Source organism: Oncorhynchus tshawytscha, linkage group LG21 (assembly GCF_018296145.1).
Source record: "Oncorhynchus tshawytscha isolate Ot180627B linkage group LG21, Otsh_v2.0, whole genome shotgun sequence".
NCBI classification, from domain to species: domain Eukaryota; kingdom Metazoa; phylum Chordata; class Actinopteri; order Salmoniformes; family Salmonidae; genus Oncorhynchus; species Oncorhynchus tshawytscha.
The window spans coordinates 13,110,629-13,125,806 of record NC_056449.1 but is presented as its reverse complement, the minus strand read 5'-3'; the positions used below and the strand labels follow the sequence as shown (position 1 = coordinate 13,125,806).

The following is a 15,178-nucleotide window of genomic DNA, read 5'->3' as shown; positions in this document are numbered from 1 at the left end:
TTTTACATTTGCATATATATATATATATATATATATATATTGTGGGATTTAGTTTATTTATTTTTCCACTTTCCCCTTTTTGTATCACTAAGTAAAATGGATTTATATTATAGTCCAGTTGGGGGCGGTAATGCAACATGTTGGATGCCAACCTCCGTTTTAATCCAAAGAAGAAGAAGAAGCATTTTCATTCAACACGTTACTGGTAATGGCGGCGCCGACGACGAAAGTGTTTTATCAAAGAAAGGCAGCGCAGAAACTGTGGTTTCACTCATTTCTAGGAGTCTAAACGACTGATGGATGAGAAATTCATTGTTAAAGCATACATTACCTCATTTAAACGGCAATGATGCCATCAAAGACCCTGGAAGCACAACGGTCAAAGCTACCGTCATACCACAATCGGGCCTCGATAACATGCAATATTTTGAAAGCCATGTGTAAGATTGCATAGACATGTCACGGCGAAATCCTGTCATGGTTGAATAACAGTGTGGCCCAATTTGTCAGAGTGCCGAGAAGGAGTCTGAGATGGGCAAACCGGAAGACCTGCGGGGAGAATGAACCTGGGAGCCTTCTCGGCTCATTCACAGACCAGCTCAATAACCACAACGCTGCGGTACCAAATACAAACCATGTTCCAAGTGATGCTGTGCGTGGTACATTTGTCATTTAATTTCTCTGAATTGTTCTGTTTTCTTTTACAGAATGTAACTTGTGCTTGCTGAATGATACAACATAACATGTTACTGAATTACTTCGCTAACGTTAGCTACTGTAATTACATCTCTCCACTGTAGGGCTAATGCAGGCGGTCCAAGAGAAGAAGCAGAGCGATGAGGAGGACACTCTGGAGTTTGATGAAGAGGTGACAGCTGTATCTTGTTTCGTGAATGCAGCGCAAGACTTGGGAGTATGAGCTCACTATCGGTAAACGTCAAGCTTGACAATCATCTTCAGGGAGGCATGTAAAGGTGTGGAGGCCAGCCAGCGACCATCCACCCGGGGCACCCTGGAGCTAGCTAATCCCAGAAAGGAGGACCTGGGGCTGGGTGATGATCAGGAGGAGCTGGGGGAGGAGGGCCTGGAGACCAGGGCAGAAGGGACAACCTAACGGTTCACAGTACTGCAAGAACTTCAGTAAGGAGTGGGTCCTGCACCCCCATCTTAGAAGACGCGGAGTGAGGCCAGGGGAGGAAGGGTCTGGCCTCCCACCTGCTGACTCATAGTAGTGCCAAAGCCTACGCCTGCAATGTGTGTGACCAGCGCTTTACATTTAATCTCTCAGCAAGCACCGCCGCCAACACAGCATCGTCAAGCCCTACGGCTGCCCTCAATGCCCCAACCACTTCTACCGCATCGAGGGGCTCAACAGCCACCTACGCATCCATGGAGAGAGGCAAGAACGCGCCCCACCCAAGCCTAAACTGTTCATGTGTACTGACTGTGGTAAGGCTTTTTCCATTCCGGTGCAGCAGGCCGTTCATGAGAGCACACACACTGGGAAGCGAGCCTTCGAGCCTCTTCCCCCCTCTATCTGCCACAAACGGCTTCTCCACGTGGAGGTACTGGGCGGTCACCTGATGACACACCAGGTGAACCAGACGTTTCTCTGCCCGCACTGCTCCAAGGGCTTCCGCTGCGCCAAGCACCCACCGCTGCAGCCTCTGTATCACGACCTTCCACATGCCCAACGAGCTCCGTCACCAGCTGGAGCGTGCACACCCCTGCCCCTACGGCGGGAAGAGCTTCAAGGCGGACTATGGGGTCATGCTGCACTGCCGAACACACAACGACGAGGTGCCCGTACCCATGTGAACTCTGCTCTTTGAGTTTCAAGGGGACGCATCTCCTGGCATCCCACAATCTCACTCACACTGGAGATCGCCATGTGAGTGTGTGAGCTGTGCCAGCGTAAGTTCTCTCGGCCCACTGGTCTGCAGATCTCTGGAAGTTACACCAGAGTGAGAAGCCATACAGACTTCGCTAACCTGGCCCTCCTGGAGGCACACAACCGCACTTCTCATCCTGACCCCCTACAGACGAAGCAGGCTGAGGTACTGATTCAGGGCCGCAGGTGCCACAAGATTCTACCACGACCAGAGGGGGGAGAGAGAGACCTGTCCACTCCCCCTGCCCTACCCAAACAAGGGGAACCCCCAACACAGCAGGCAGCACCTGGTCAGGTTTTGTATCGGGGTTACAATTAAACGGGGGGTATCATGATTGTGCGCACCCAACAACCTGACACACTTCCTATCCAGTCACCTGCCACTGCCGTATTCCCCGCCCCCATGACGAGCCAGACCACAACCACACCAGCAGGACCCCTCAAACTACAGATGCCACTTACACCAAACACATCTACCACCACGTTGCAACACAAGCCACCAAACCTAGACAGAAAGCTACCCCACCCAGACCCAGGAGGCTTCGCAAATCTGAGAACAAGAACACGCCGTCAGTCAAAAACCCAGAACCACCTCCACAACATGACCTTACTGCTAGGGCCAGCACTAAAAGGTCAAGGGTCATCTCAGTCCGAGACAGCAGGGCAGCTGGTGACTGAAACTACTCCTAATTCTGCCACCAAATACAACCGCAAGTCCTTTACCAAAGTTCCGGGCCTGACCTGAGCACAGCCCAATAAGAGAGTGAGCCTGCGGCTTCAGGAAAGATCACAGCCAACAGCAGAGCCTCTAGTAGACTTGAGGCAGGACTAGAAGCAGGATCAGGGAAAGGGGTAGAGGAAGAGTGGCAGGTGGGAAGAGCGAGGGGCAGATGGGAAGAAAGGGAGAGATTATGTATATGTAGTGAGACTCCTGACTATAGCTCCAAAACCAATTGTAAAGATGTAGGATCTTAATTTGATCACTTTTGGTGGCAAACTTGTAGTGTATTTAAGGAAACAAAAAGGCAAACGTTTGTAATTTCCACTTTAAAATGTCAGACTTGATTTGCTTTAACAAAAATTGTCCATTATTTATAATCCACATAATAATTCACATTTCCTGTTGCTGCAGAATTATTTTCCTGCTGTAGCAAACTGGCTCAAATTAAGATCCTACATCTGTTATTGTACAGGCTCCCTGAGTGAGGACTGACTGCTTTTTAGGGCGGATCGTCTGCGTGTTTTCGCGTTTGGATGGGTATGACCGGTTGGATACGTTTGACAACTCGGGGTGGAAGGAAGGACAAATAGGACAAAACAGGGAGAGACCAATATTGAACTCTTTGTTTTCCGTTGCAAAATGTTCTGCTACGGTATGCACTAATTAATATAGCTCCCTACTGATCTACTTTTAGACAATGTATGACCCTTTACTGTTTCAAATAAAGTATCTCATTTTTGGCTGAAGCTTATGCACTGGTGAGTGATTCATTCCACTTTTCTCTGGTACCTCGCTCCTCACTTGTGGTTGTGTAGATCCATAACTCAAAACCTTTATTCTCTTTCAGTGTGTACCTTGTTCCAGGAGTGTATAGGCAAGTTACCTTTACCTTGTGGCCATGGGAAACAACATTTAGGCCAGGATTCAATGCAAGGGGTGTTATAGCGCAGCCCACTAGACAGAAGCCGACAATGTGCCTTTCAAAAGGCACTTATGAAAAACGCTGTGCATCTCAGCTCAAGCGTAAACTGCACTTTAAAGTCGCTTATAGTGCACTGCGCTATAACGTGCACTGCCCTATAACGTGTGAGTGTGTGCTATAACGTGCACTGCGCTATAACGTGCACTGCGCTATAACGTGCACTGCGCTATAACGTGCACTGAATCCAGGCCTTAGACTTAATAAACACACACATACACAGTTCTTAATACATGATTGTTTACTTTAACAGTGAAGTACAGATCATCACATTCACAAAGCACTTCTCTCACTCATAAAGGCACTCACGGAGAAAGCTCTCTCAGGGAGAACAAACTTTAAATTCAGTTATCCATTTCCATTTGTCATTTAACTGAGTCTTGCGAAAATAAAATGACTGAAAATATATATATTTTTTAGGTATTGATAGGAAGTAAAATACTAAATATAGACTAGATCATCTCTTCATCTATTATATTGATCTTTCTACACAGCTTCTCAGTTCATACGCACTGTTTTTCATAATGTCATTATTTTCTCTCGAATCATGAAACTTCCCACCCCCTAATGCTGCGAAAAATACCTTCAGTAAGGAATCACCGAACTCTCCCAGCGAGCTCTCTAGTCACCGGCCGTTAAGTCGCCATCCATATTTGATAGTTTGATCGCTGGAGGCAGTACTAGCTGAAACGGGACTGTAATTGTAGGAACCTTTTTCATTTATAAATGTCATGTTTTTCTTGTTGCAGAGCAGGCTCCAGATCTGATGTGGCGGTCCAGACCTCCTTTCTCTATGTAGGTCTTCCCACAGTCTTCACATTCGGACTTGGGCATACTGCCGTGGATGTGGGCCCTGTGCCTGCTGAGATTCCCCCTCTCTGAGAACCCCCTGCCGCAGTCTGGACAGAGGTGGGGCCTTTCCCCAGAGTGGATCAGCATGTGTTTACGCATGTTCCCACTGTCGTTGAAGCGTTTGTCGCATCTGGGGCAGGGAAACGGCTTCTCCCCGCTATGAGTGCGAATGTGCCTCTCCCGGTCACGGCGGGATATGAAGGCCTTCCCGCACTCCTGGCAGGAAAAGTTTTTGGGCTTCTTTTTGGGTTCTGGAAACAAGGAGACACCACCTCTACCTCCCTCTCTAACTCTTTTGCCTCGACTTCGTGACGATGATGTTCTTTTCCTGTGCCACAGTCGGGACGCCTCTCGAAGAGCGGGGATGTCAGCATCTGGGTCGTCCTGAAGGGTCTGGGGGTCGGCAGGTGCCCAGGTGGGGTCCTCTTCACCCTCCTTGTCGTCTGACTCTGAGTCGGAGCCCAGGATGGAAGAAAGGGAGCGGCTGGCGGACTCAAAGCCCCGTCGACGCTGGGACTCACCCAGGGCCTCGTCGTCCTCCACGGGGGCTAGCCAGTCTCCATGGCCCTGGTCCTCCTGTACCTCTGGTTCCGTCTCATCTTCCTCCCTACTCACAGGACTGGAGCCTGCAGCTGCCGAGGGCTGAGAGGGGGCCTGAAGCTTAGGGAGACAGGAATTCTTTGGATGGAACACTCCTCCAGACTTCTTCACCTCGGCTTTCTCCTCCTCTCGGGCTGTACATGATTGGCTGGCTGGGTCGTGAAGCTCAAGTGTCATTGGTTTAGAGTCAGGAATCTCCTTGTCTTCACTCTCCTCTTTGGTAAGTAATAAAAGGGGCGTGACTGTGGTCTCATACTCCTCCTCTTTGATGTGCGTTGGCCTCAGAGGCTCAGGGTTCGTAACAAATAATTCTGTACGCTCCTGTTTGACACATGAGGTAGGGAGGGATTCCTGACCTCTGGAGACCAGTTCGACCTCGGAATGTTCCGTTTTGGGCAGAACTCTTTGGGGTGACCCTGGTCCGTGTGAGCTGTCCATCTCCCAGGCCATCACCACTAGGACAAAACAAATGGTATTAGAACACATGACATAAGCATCTTGTTTACATTTCATAACCTCAATCAGCTGTCAATCTTTTTATTTATTTAACCTTTATTCAAATGGTGGAGCTCAGTTTGTTTTGCATGGCCAGATTACCAGGTTGGGTGGAGATTTGACTTAAAGGCCAATGGAATGGTCAAAAATGTGCAACTCCGCCCACACGGGACAGGGCCTGCAAAACAAACTCTACCTTTGTAGAAAACCTGTGGTAGCACCAAGTATGTATATAAACCAGTGGAGGCTGCTGAGGGGAACAGCCCATATTAATAGCCGGAACAGAGCACCTGTAATGGCATCAAACACCTGGAAACCATGTGTTTTATGTATTTGATACCATTCCTACCTATTCCGCTCCAGTCCTTATCACAAACCCATTCTCCCCAATTAAAGTGCCACCAACCTCCTGTGATATAAACCAGTGTTGGTTTCAAGACCACCTACAACCAAGACCGGAGCGAATCAAGACCGAGACTTGGAGGGGGACGAGAGGTTCGAGACAGAGTCAAGACCAGTTCAATACAAGACCATGACTGTAATTTTGTCAAAGGCATTTGACATTCAACATTTTGGAGTGACAGTTGAATCAACCAATTACATTGTACATGGGATGATTTTACAAAACATATGGAAGGCCAAAAGGTCACTGTGCAATAGCAAGCAGTAGTTTTACCACGGTCTAGCTAGCTAGCTTTTGTTGTAGGATAGTTTGCAGCGGCTGCAGCAGGTGTTATCGAAGAGAATGTTGTTGTAATTTGTTAGCTTCCCCCTTTAAAATAATAACTTTCAACATGAAGTTAAGTTTGAAATGATCATCTGGTGAGTGGAACTGTGTTTTTTATTGCAGCGCGCTTGCTGTTGTTAGCCATCTCTTTGAAAATAACTTGTGAGTGAAACATTGTTTCATTTAAACTTTAGATCACGGGTTACTTTGTGTGCTGAGCGTGAAATGTTTTTTTTGCAATGGTAAGTAATAGTTGTACATTTCGATTGGGAAATGCTTAGCCTAATGGTTTTGTTTTTGTATTCTTATGATTGGGACCTACTGGCTTCTTATGTCAGAGTGAATGGACTGGTGTCTTTCCATCGGCCCTATACAGTGGTGCCTGACGAAGTGGGTCCTGTGTGACAGAATTGCACCACTTTGTTAAATATCTAAAATCACACTTTAAATCAATTTTAAAAAAGGACACAAATGTGATGTTCTAAGACCACAACAATGCTTAAACCACATCAGGAGACTATTTTTTAGGTCTGGGAAAAATCTAAAAAATATATTGTTGCCCTTTAAATCAATTGAGCAAAACAAATGCTTTCCCCATTGATACAAATCAGCATTACATCATTTTGTCAGGTAGGCAAGTCAACATTTAATTGGAAAGGTTTTTTGGGAAAGCCTTTATAAATGTTCATGCAAACTACTAGCCTACTAACCAAGACTAAGGACCAAACGTTTTCAATTCCTGGTTTGCATACCCATTGTTGCCTTAGTGAGCACTTACTGCTAGATATCATGAATTGAAATGTCTTTCCTACCCTACCGGCTACCAATGTAATTCTTCTGTGAGCTGCTCCATGCAAAAACGAGTTGGGAGCTGCGTGCTCTTGCTGCCTTGCAGATGATATTCTGCTGAAACTAGGATATGTGTAATGCGCGCATGTGCATGTATTTCACGTGCTTTGCGATTGTGTAGGCAACTTTGTGCATGATTTCTCTATTGTACTACATAATTAATACGCTGTATACCTCCAGTACACTACTTTGGTACTTCCGGCGCCGACAGAGATGGACGCCTCGCTTCGCGTTCGCCGCCTCGCTTCGCGTTCCTAGGAAACTATGCCGTTTTTTGTTTTTTTACGTGTTATTTCTTACATTAGTACCCCAGGTCATCTTAGGTTTCATTACATACAGTCGAGAAGAACTACTGAATATAAGATCAGCGTCAACTCACCATCAGTATGACCAAGAATATGTTTTTCGCGACGCGGATCCTGTGTTCTGCCTTACAAACAGGACAACGGAGAGGATTCCATGCAGCGACCCAAAAAAACGACTCTGAAAAAGAGGGAAACGAAGCGGTCTTCTGGTCAGACTCCGGAGACGGGCAAACCGTGCACCACTCCCTAGCATTCTTCTTGCCAATGTCCAGTCTCTTGACAACAAGATTGATGAAATCCGAGCAAGGGTAGCATTCCAGAGGGACATCAGAGACTGTAACGTTCTCTGCTTCACGGAAACATGGCTCACTGGAGAGACGCTATCCGAAGCGGTGCAGCCAGCGGGTTTCTCCACGCATCGCGCCGACAGAAACAAACATCTTTCTGGTAAGAAGAGGGGCGGGGGCGTATGCCTTATGGCCAACGTGACATGGTGTGATGAAAGAAACATACAGGAACTCAAATCCTTCTGTTCACCTGATTTAGAATTCCTCACAATCAAATGTAGACCGCATTATCTACCAAGGGAATTCTCTTCGATTATAATCACAGCCGTATATATCCCCCAAGCAGACACATCGATGGCTCTGAACGAACTTTATTTAACTCTCTGCAAACTGGAAACGATTTATCCGGAGGCTGCATTCATTGTAGCTGGGGATTTTAACAAGGCTAATCTGAAAACAAGACTCCCTAAATTTTATCAGCATATCGATTGCGCAACCAGGGGTGGAAAGACCCTGGATCATTGTTACTCTAACTTCCGCGACGCATATAAGGCCCTGCCCCGCCCCCTTTCGGAAAAGCTGACCACGACTCCATTTTGTTGATCCCTGCCTACAGACAGAAACTAAAACAAGAGGCTCCCACGCTGAGGTCTGTCCAACGCTGGTCGACCAAGCTGACTCCACACTCCAAGACTGCTTCCATCACGTGGACTGGGAGATGTTTCGTATTGCGTCAGACAACAACATTGACGAATACGCTGATTCGGTGTGCGAGTTCATTAGAACGTGCGTTGAAGAAGTCGTTCCCATAGCAACGATTAAAACATTCCCTAACCAGAAACCGTGGATTGATGGCAGCATTCGTGTGAAACTGAAAGCGCGAACCACTGCTTTTAATCAGGGCAAGGTGTCTGGTAACATGACTGAATACAAACAGTGCAGCTATTCCCTCCGCAAGGCTATCAAACAAGCTAAGCGCCAGTACAGAGACAAAGTAGAATCTCAATTCAACGGCTCAGACACAAGAGGCATGTGGCAGGGTCTACAGTCAATCACGGACTCAATCATCAAGTTTGCGGACGACACAACAGTGGTAGGCTTGATTACCAACAACGACGAGACGGCCTACAGGGAGGAGGTGAGGGCCCTCGGAGTGTGGTGTCAGGAAAATAACCTCACACTCAACGTCAACAAAACTAAGGAGATGATTGTGGACTTCAGGAAACAGCAGAGGGGACACCCCCCCCATCCACATCGATGGAACAGTAGTGGAGAGGGTAGCAAGTTTTAAGTTCCTCGGCATACACATCACAGACAAACTGAATTGGTCCACTCACACAGACAGCATCGTGAAGAAGGCGCAGCAGCGCCTCTTCAACCTCAGGAGGCTGAAGAAATTCGGCTTGTCACCAAAAGCACTCACAAACTTCTACAGATGCACAATCGAGAGCATCCTGGCGGGCTGTATCACCGCCTGGTATGGCAACTGCACCGCCCTCAACCGTAAGGCTCTCCAGAGGGTAGTGAGGTCTGCACAACGCATCACCGGGGGCAAACTACCTGCCCTCCAGGACACCTACACCACCCGATGCTACAGGAAGGCCATAAAGATCATCAAGGACATCAACCACCCGAGCCACTGCCTGTTCACCCCGCTGTCATCCAGAAGGCGAGGTCAGTACAGGTGCATCAAAGCTGGGACCGAGAGACTGAAAAACAGCTTCTATCTCAAGGCCATCAGACTGTTAAACAGCCACCACTAACATTGAGTGGCTGCTGCCAACACACTGTCAATGACACTGACTCAACTCCAGCCACTTTAATAATGGGAATTGATGGGAAATTATGTAAATATATCACTAGCCACTTTAAACAATGCTACCTTATATAATGTTACTTACCCTACATTATTCATCTCATATGCATACGTATATACTGTACTCTATATCATCGACTGCATCCTTATGTAATACATGTATCACTAGCCACTTTAACCATGCCACTTGGTTTACATACTCATCTCATATGTATATACTGTACTCGATATCATCTACTGTATCTTGCCTATGCTGCTCTGTACCATCACTCATTCATATATCCTTATGTACATATTCTTTATCCCCTTACACTGTGTATAAGACAGTAGTTTTTTGGAATTGTTAGTTAGATTACTTGTTCGTTATTACTGCATTGTCGGAACTAGAAGCACAAGCATTTCGCTACACTCGCATTAACATCTGCTAACCATGTGTATGTGACAAATAAAATTTGATTTGATTTTGATATGCAACCAAAGGGATTAATAAGTGAGTTTAGGCAATGCCCACTGAAAACCCCTTACAAAATGATTGCAGTTTTGAAACTGCGGTCAACTGTGGTATTTTGGACACAGTAATTGCAGAATAACTGCACTTTGACTGCAATATTTTTTCATAAGGGACAAAGTTGGTATAGGGCGTATACCTGCATATAGCCTCCACTACATCATTGGCCCTTTGTGTTTGACAAAAGTGCACTCTCCTACATGAGTGACCTGGTATTACGGTTGTTGTCCTTTCAGCATCACCAGCCTGTCACACACTGAAGGCCTAGGGGTCCAATAGGTTTTCCACTGCGCAAACATGTCTACTATAGATATAAAGATTATTAGAATTTCTCCCTGTCTCCCCTTACTAATAGTAAGCATGCAACTTAGTCAACAATTTACCCCACTCTTCCCTACCAGAGTCAAGGAAATCCAGACAAACTTTGAGGATATTTTTCAATGCAAGTAAAGTACAGTAATGTTACAAGTAAAGTAGGAATCCCAGGTTTCAATAGGCAACAAGAAATTGTTTCAAAAAAGGAGTGTACATATTTGGCCTGGCAAAGCGTTTTTATGCGCTGACTGAATGGAAGCTGTTAATGGTGGTCTTTTTACTCCGCTGGACTGAAATTACAAGTCCTCACTGTCCGAGACCAGGTAAAAATGTATCTGACAACTAGACAAGACCAAGACACTCAATGTGTAGTACTACAACACTGATATAAACCCTGGACTGCTGATTAAATGTATTGTCCAATGAGAGGCTTTGAAGACACCGGTCGGCCATATTGTCACTCTCAGAAGGAGTGGTCCTCCATCGGAATGAATGGAACTCAGTACAGTATTTCAATTAAATGTTTCAAGGACAAAATTACATGTATACTGAACAAAAAAATAAACAAAACAGGCAACAATTTCAAAGATTTTACAGAGTTACAGTTCATATGAGGAAATCAGTCAATTGATTGGGCTCTAATCTATGGATTTCACATGACTAGGAATACAGATGTCCATCTGTTGGTCACATAAACCTTGCAATTGTGTTTGTTGTCCGTAGCTTATGCCTACCCATACCACAACCCCACCACCACCACCACGGGGGCAGCAAAGCGCTCGCCCACAGGACTCCATAAACATGGTCTGCGGTTGTAAGGCCGGTTGGAGGTACTGCCAAATTCTCTAAAATGACGTTAGAGGTGGCTTATGGTAGAGAAATGAACATTAAATTATCTGGCAACAGTTCTGGTGGATATCCTTGCAGTCAGGATGCAAATTGTACGCTCCCTCAACTTGAGACATTTGTGGCATTGTGTTGTGTGACAACACCGCACATTTTAGAGGCCTTATTGTCCCCAGCACAAGGTGCACCTGTGTAATGATTATACTGTTTAATCAGCTTCTTGATATACCACACCTGTCAGGTGGATGGATTATCTTGGCAAAGGATAAATGCTCACTAACTGGGATGCAAACAAATTTGTGCATACATTTGAGAGAAATAATTTTTTTGTGCATTTTGAACATTTCTGGGATCTTTTTTCAGCTCATGAAACATGGGACCAACACTTTAAATGTTGCGTTTATATTTTTGTTCAGTGTATTTAAGTATTTTTGTTGTTGTAGTGGGGACATTAACATTAGTAATCAATAAAAAATGTGCTCATATAAAATAATTTACAATTATGCATTAAGGTGTCTGTAATATAAAAACGAATGTAGACGTTAATAATATGTTTTACAATGGCGAGGAAGTGCGAAAAGGGAGGCACGCACGTTGGCTTGAACACAGTGCCCCCAATCAGTATTCTAGTGTATATATAAATATTTGGGTGAGACTCACATGATTCTGGCTTCAAGTGGACTAGTTGTGAATTTTAGAAAACACACTTTCTCCAAGTCTTGCTGAGGCTGCCGAGAGAGGGCGGGGTCTTCTAACAACATCCAAATTGCGTGGAACTGCGCGGAAAAGTAGTAAAGTTGTAAACTACTATTATCGCGCATGTACTTAATTTACTAATACGACAGAAAGCTATAACCGTTGTATATTTGTCATAATGTCGCGTAGCTAAATGTTTAGAAACTGCTAGTAAAATAGTTTATTCTCGACTCACCGCATCGTCAATTGACCTTGTTTTGATCAGCTGGAAGATAGTCTGTTGACTTGTTAGTTGCTGGCTAGCTAGATTGCAAAAAAAGTCCACACGAGAAGCATCAAGCGTAAATAAAACTGACCAGATCCGCATGACGAAACCACTTGTCAAAGTTGATTGTTATTGTTTCCAGTGAATGGTTAGCTATCAAATTCCAGGATTTCTGAACCTTCCGAAGCCATGAACATTCCGGAAACGATACTGTTTGGTGGGTGGACACGAACCAGAGAGGAAGAGGAAGAGGCCTAACTCCGCAAAAAAAAAAAAAGTCTCCCTCCAGCAGGTAGCGTTGTTTTGCCCACCAAGCAATGAGTTTTTGTGTGGAGTGTCGAATTCGGCATCAACAACAAAATAATGGCTTATTTTCTACTTGAGGTTTATTTGATTGGATTAGAAGTTAGTAATGTTTAAATTGCTACGAGTGTACTGATATAAATAGGACATGTGACAAACCGGCAACTGAGGAAAAAAAACGATTTCGTAGTTGTCTCGAGATGGTTATGCATATTCTTGTGATGAGGCTAGTAGCATCTCTCTCTATTGAATACAAGCGTTTGACGTAGTACAACCTCATCGAATATTCAAAAATATTTACAATAATGAGATGTATCCACCAATCCTAAGAAAGGATGGGTGGGAGCTAGACAACCCGCTGTGCCCTTTTGTGGACAACGTCTCCCATTGTTAGGGCGGAGAGACATGTATCTTGTCAGTATATCCAACATCTTTGCTGGGCTTTCTTCATCTTTGGTATCATGGCGTTCGCTCACTTTGTTTGTGCATGCCGCCACCTACTGTACGGTAGTGTGTGGTCGATCACGTTACATTTTGTGACGCAACAATTTAAAAGGAAGGGGGAAAGGATAAAATCGCACCACCAACTAACTCTATGTCTATATATCAATATTTTAATAAATAATACGAAGAGCCCCACCTATTTTGAGCACCACCTGTTTAGCATGTTATTTTGGCATTAATACATGTCACATATTAAAAATGTAATCTAGAATCGGCTTCCTATTTCGCAACAAAGCATCCTTCACTCATGCTGCCAAACATACCCTCATAAAACTGACGATCCACGACTTCGCCGATGTTTACATCATTTACAAAATAGCCTCCAACACATTACTCAACAAATTGGATGACGTCTATCACAGTGCCATCCGTTTTGTCACCAAAGCCCCATATACTACCCACCACTGCGACCTGTACGCTCTCGTTGGCTGGCCCTCACTTCAGATTTGTCGCCAAACCCACTGGCTCCAGGTCATCTACAAGTCTATGCTAGGTAAAGCCCCGCCTTATCTCATCTCACTGGTCACCATAGCAGCACCCACCCATAGCACGAGCTCCAGGAGGTACAGTGGGGCTAAAAAGTATTTAGTCAGCCACCAATTGTGCAAGTTCTCCACTTAAAAAGATGAGAGAGGCCTGTAATTTTCAACATAGGTACACTTCAAAAGACAAAACGAGGGGGGAAAAATCCAGAAAATCACATTGTAGGATTTTTAATGGATTTATTTGCAAATTATGGTGGAAAATAAGTATTTGGTCAATAACAAAAGTTTATCTCAATACTTTGTTATATACAATTTGTTTGGCAATGACAGAGGTCAAACGTTTTCTGTAAGTCTTCACAAGGTTTTCACACACTGTTGCTGGTATTTTGGCCCATTCCTCCATGCAGATCTCCTCTAGAGCAGTGATGTTTTGGGGCTGTTGCTGGGCAACACGGACTTTCAACTCCCTCCAAAGATTTTCTATGGGGTTGAGATCTGGAGACTGGCTAGGCCACTCCAGGATCTTGAAATGCTTCTTACGAAGCCACTCCTTCGTTGCCCGGGCGGTGTGTTTGGGATCATTGTCATGCTGAAAGACCCAGCCACGTTTCATCTTCAATGCCCTTGCTGATGGAAGGAGGTTTTCACTCAAAATCTCACGATACATGGCCCCATTCATTCTTTCCTTTACACGGATCAGTCGTCCTGGTCCCTTTGCAGAAAAACAGCCCCAAAGCATGATGTTTCCACCCCCATGCTTCACAGTAGGTATGGTGTTCTTTGGATGCAACTCATCCTTCTTTGTCCTCCAAACACGACGAGTTGAGTTTTTACCAAAAAGTTATATTTTGTTTTCATCTGACCATATGACATTCTCCCAATCTTCTTCTGGATCATCCAAATGCTATCTAGCAAACTTCAGATGGGCCTGGGCGTGTACTGGCTTAAGCGGGTGGCACACGTCTGGCACTGCAGGATTTGAGTCCCTGGCGGCGTAGTGTGTTACTGATGGTAAGCTTTGTTACTTTGGTCCCAGCTCTCTGCAGGTCATTCACTAGGTCCCCCCGTGTGGTTCTGGGATTTTTGCTCACCGTTCTTGTGATCATTTTGACCCCACGGGGTGAGATCTTGCGTGGAGCCCCAGATCGAGGGAGATTATCAGTGGTCTTGTATGTCTTCCATTTCCTAATAATTGCTCCCACAGTTGATTTCTTCAAACCAAGCTGCTTACCTATTGCAGATTCAGTCTTCCCAGCCTGGTGCAGGTCTACAATTTTGTTTCTGGTGTCCTTTGACAGATCTTTGGTCTTGGCCATAGTGGAGTTTGGAGTGTGACTGTTTGAGGTTGTGGACAGGTGTCTTTTATACTGATAACAAGTTCAAACAGGTGCCATTAATACAGGTAATGAGTGGAGGACAGAGGAGCCTCTTAAAGAAGAAGTTACAGGTCTGTGAGAGACAGAAATCTTGCTTGTTTGTAGGTGACCAAATACTTATTTTCCACCATAATTTGCAAATAAATTAAAAAAAAATCCTACAATGTGATTTTCTGGATTTTTTTTTCTTATATTGTCTGTCATAGTTGAAGTGTACCTATGATGAAAATTACAGGCCTCTTTCATCTTTTTAAGTGGGAGAACTTGCACAATTGGTGGCTGACTAAATACTTTTATGCCCCACTGTATATCTCACTTGTCACCCCCAAAGCCAATTCTTCCTTTGGCTGCCTCTCCT

The 15,178-nt window shown here is 45.0% G+C and overlaps 1 protein-coding gene across 3 annotated transcripts; it reads right to left on the bottom strand.

Moving 5' to 3' along the window:
• Positions 1 to 3,817: 3,817 nt before the first annotated feature.
• Positions 3,818 to 12,398, bottom strand: LOC112220972 (myeloid zinc finger 1). Of its 3 annotated transcripts, XM_024382997.2 has the most exons (3): positions 12,123 to 12,398; positions 11,852 to 11,967; positions 3,818 to 5,498 (listed from the first exon to the last, which is right to left on the bottom strand). In XM_024382997.2, the coding sequence occupies exon 3, from the start codon at positions 5,491 to 5,493 to the stop codon at positions 4,321 to 4,323; it is 1,173 nt and encodes a 390-aa protein (XP_024238765.1). In that variant the 5' UTR covers positions 5,494 to 5,498; positions 11,852 to 11,967; positions 12,123 to 12,398; the 3' UTR covers positions 3,818 to 4,320. The 3 variants fall into 3 exon arrangements, with proteins under 3 accessions (XP_024238765.1, XP_024238764.1, XP_024238766.1); XM_024382996.2 differs by lacking the exon at positions 11,852 to 11,967; XM_024382998.2 differs by lacking the exon at positions 11,852 to 11,967 and having other exon boundaries at positions 12,244 to 12,398.
• Positions 12,399 to 15,178: the final 2,780 nt, after the last annotated feature.

Bases quoted from the DNA above. Each gene is read 5' to 3' on its own strand.
- LOC112220972 (XM_024382997.2), bottom strand. From the start codon at position 5,493: ATGGCCTGGGAGATGGACAGCTCACACGGACCAGGGTCACCCCAAAGA.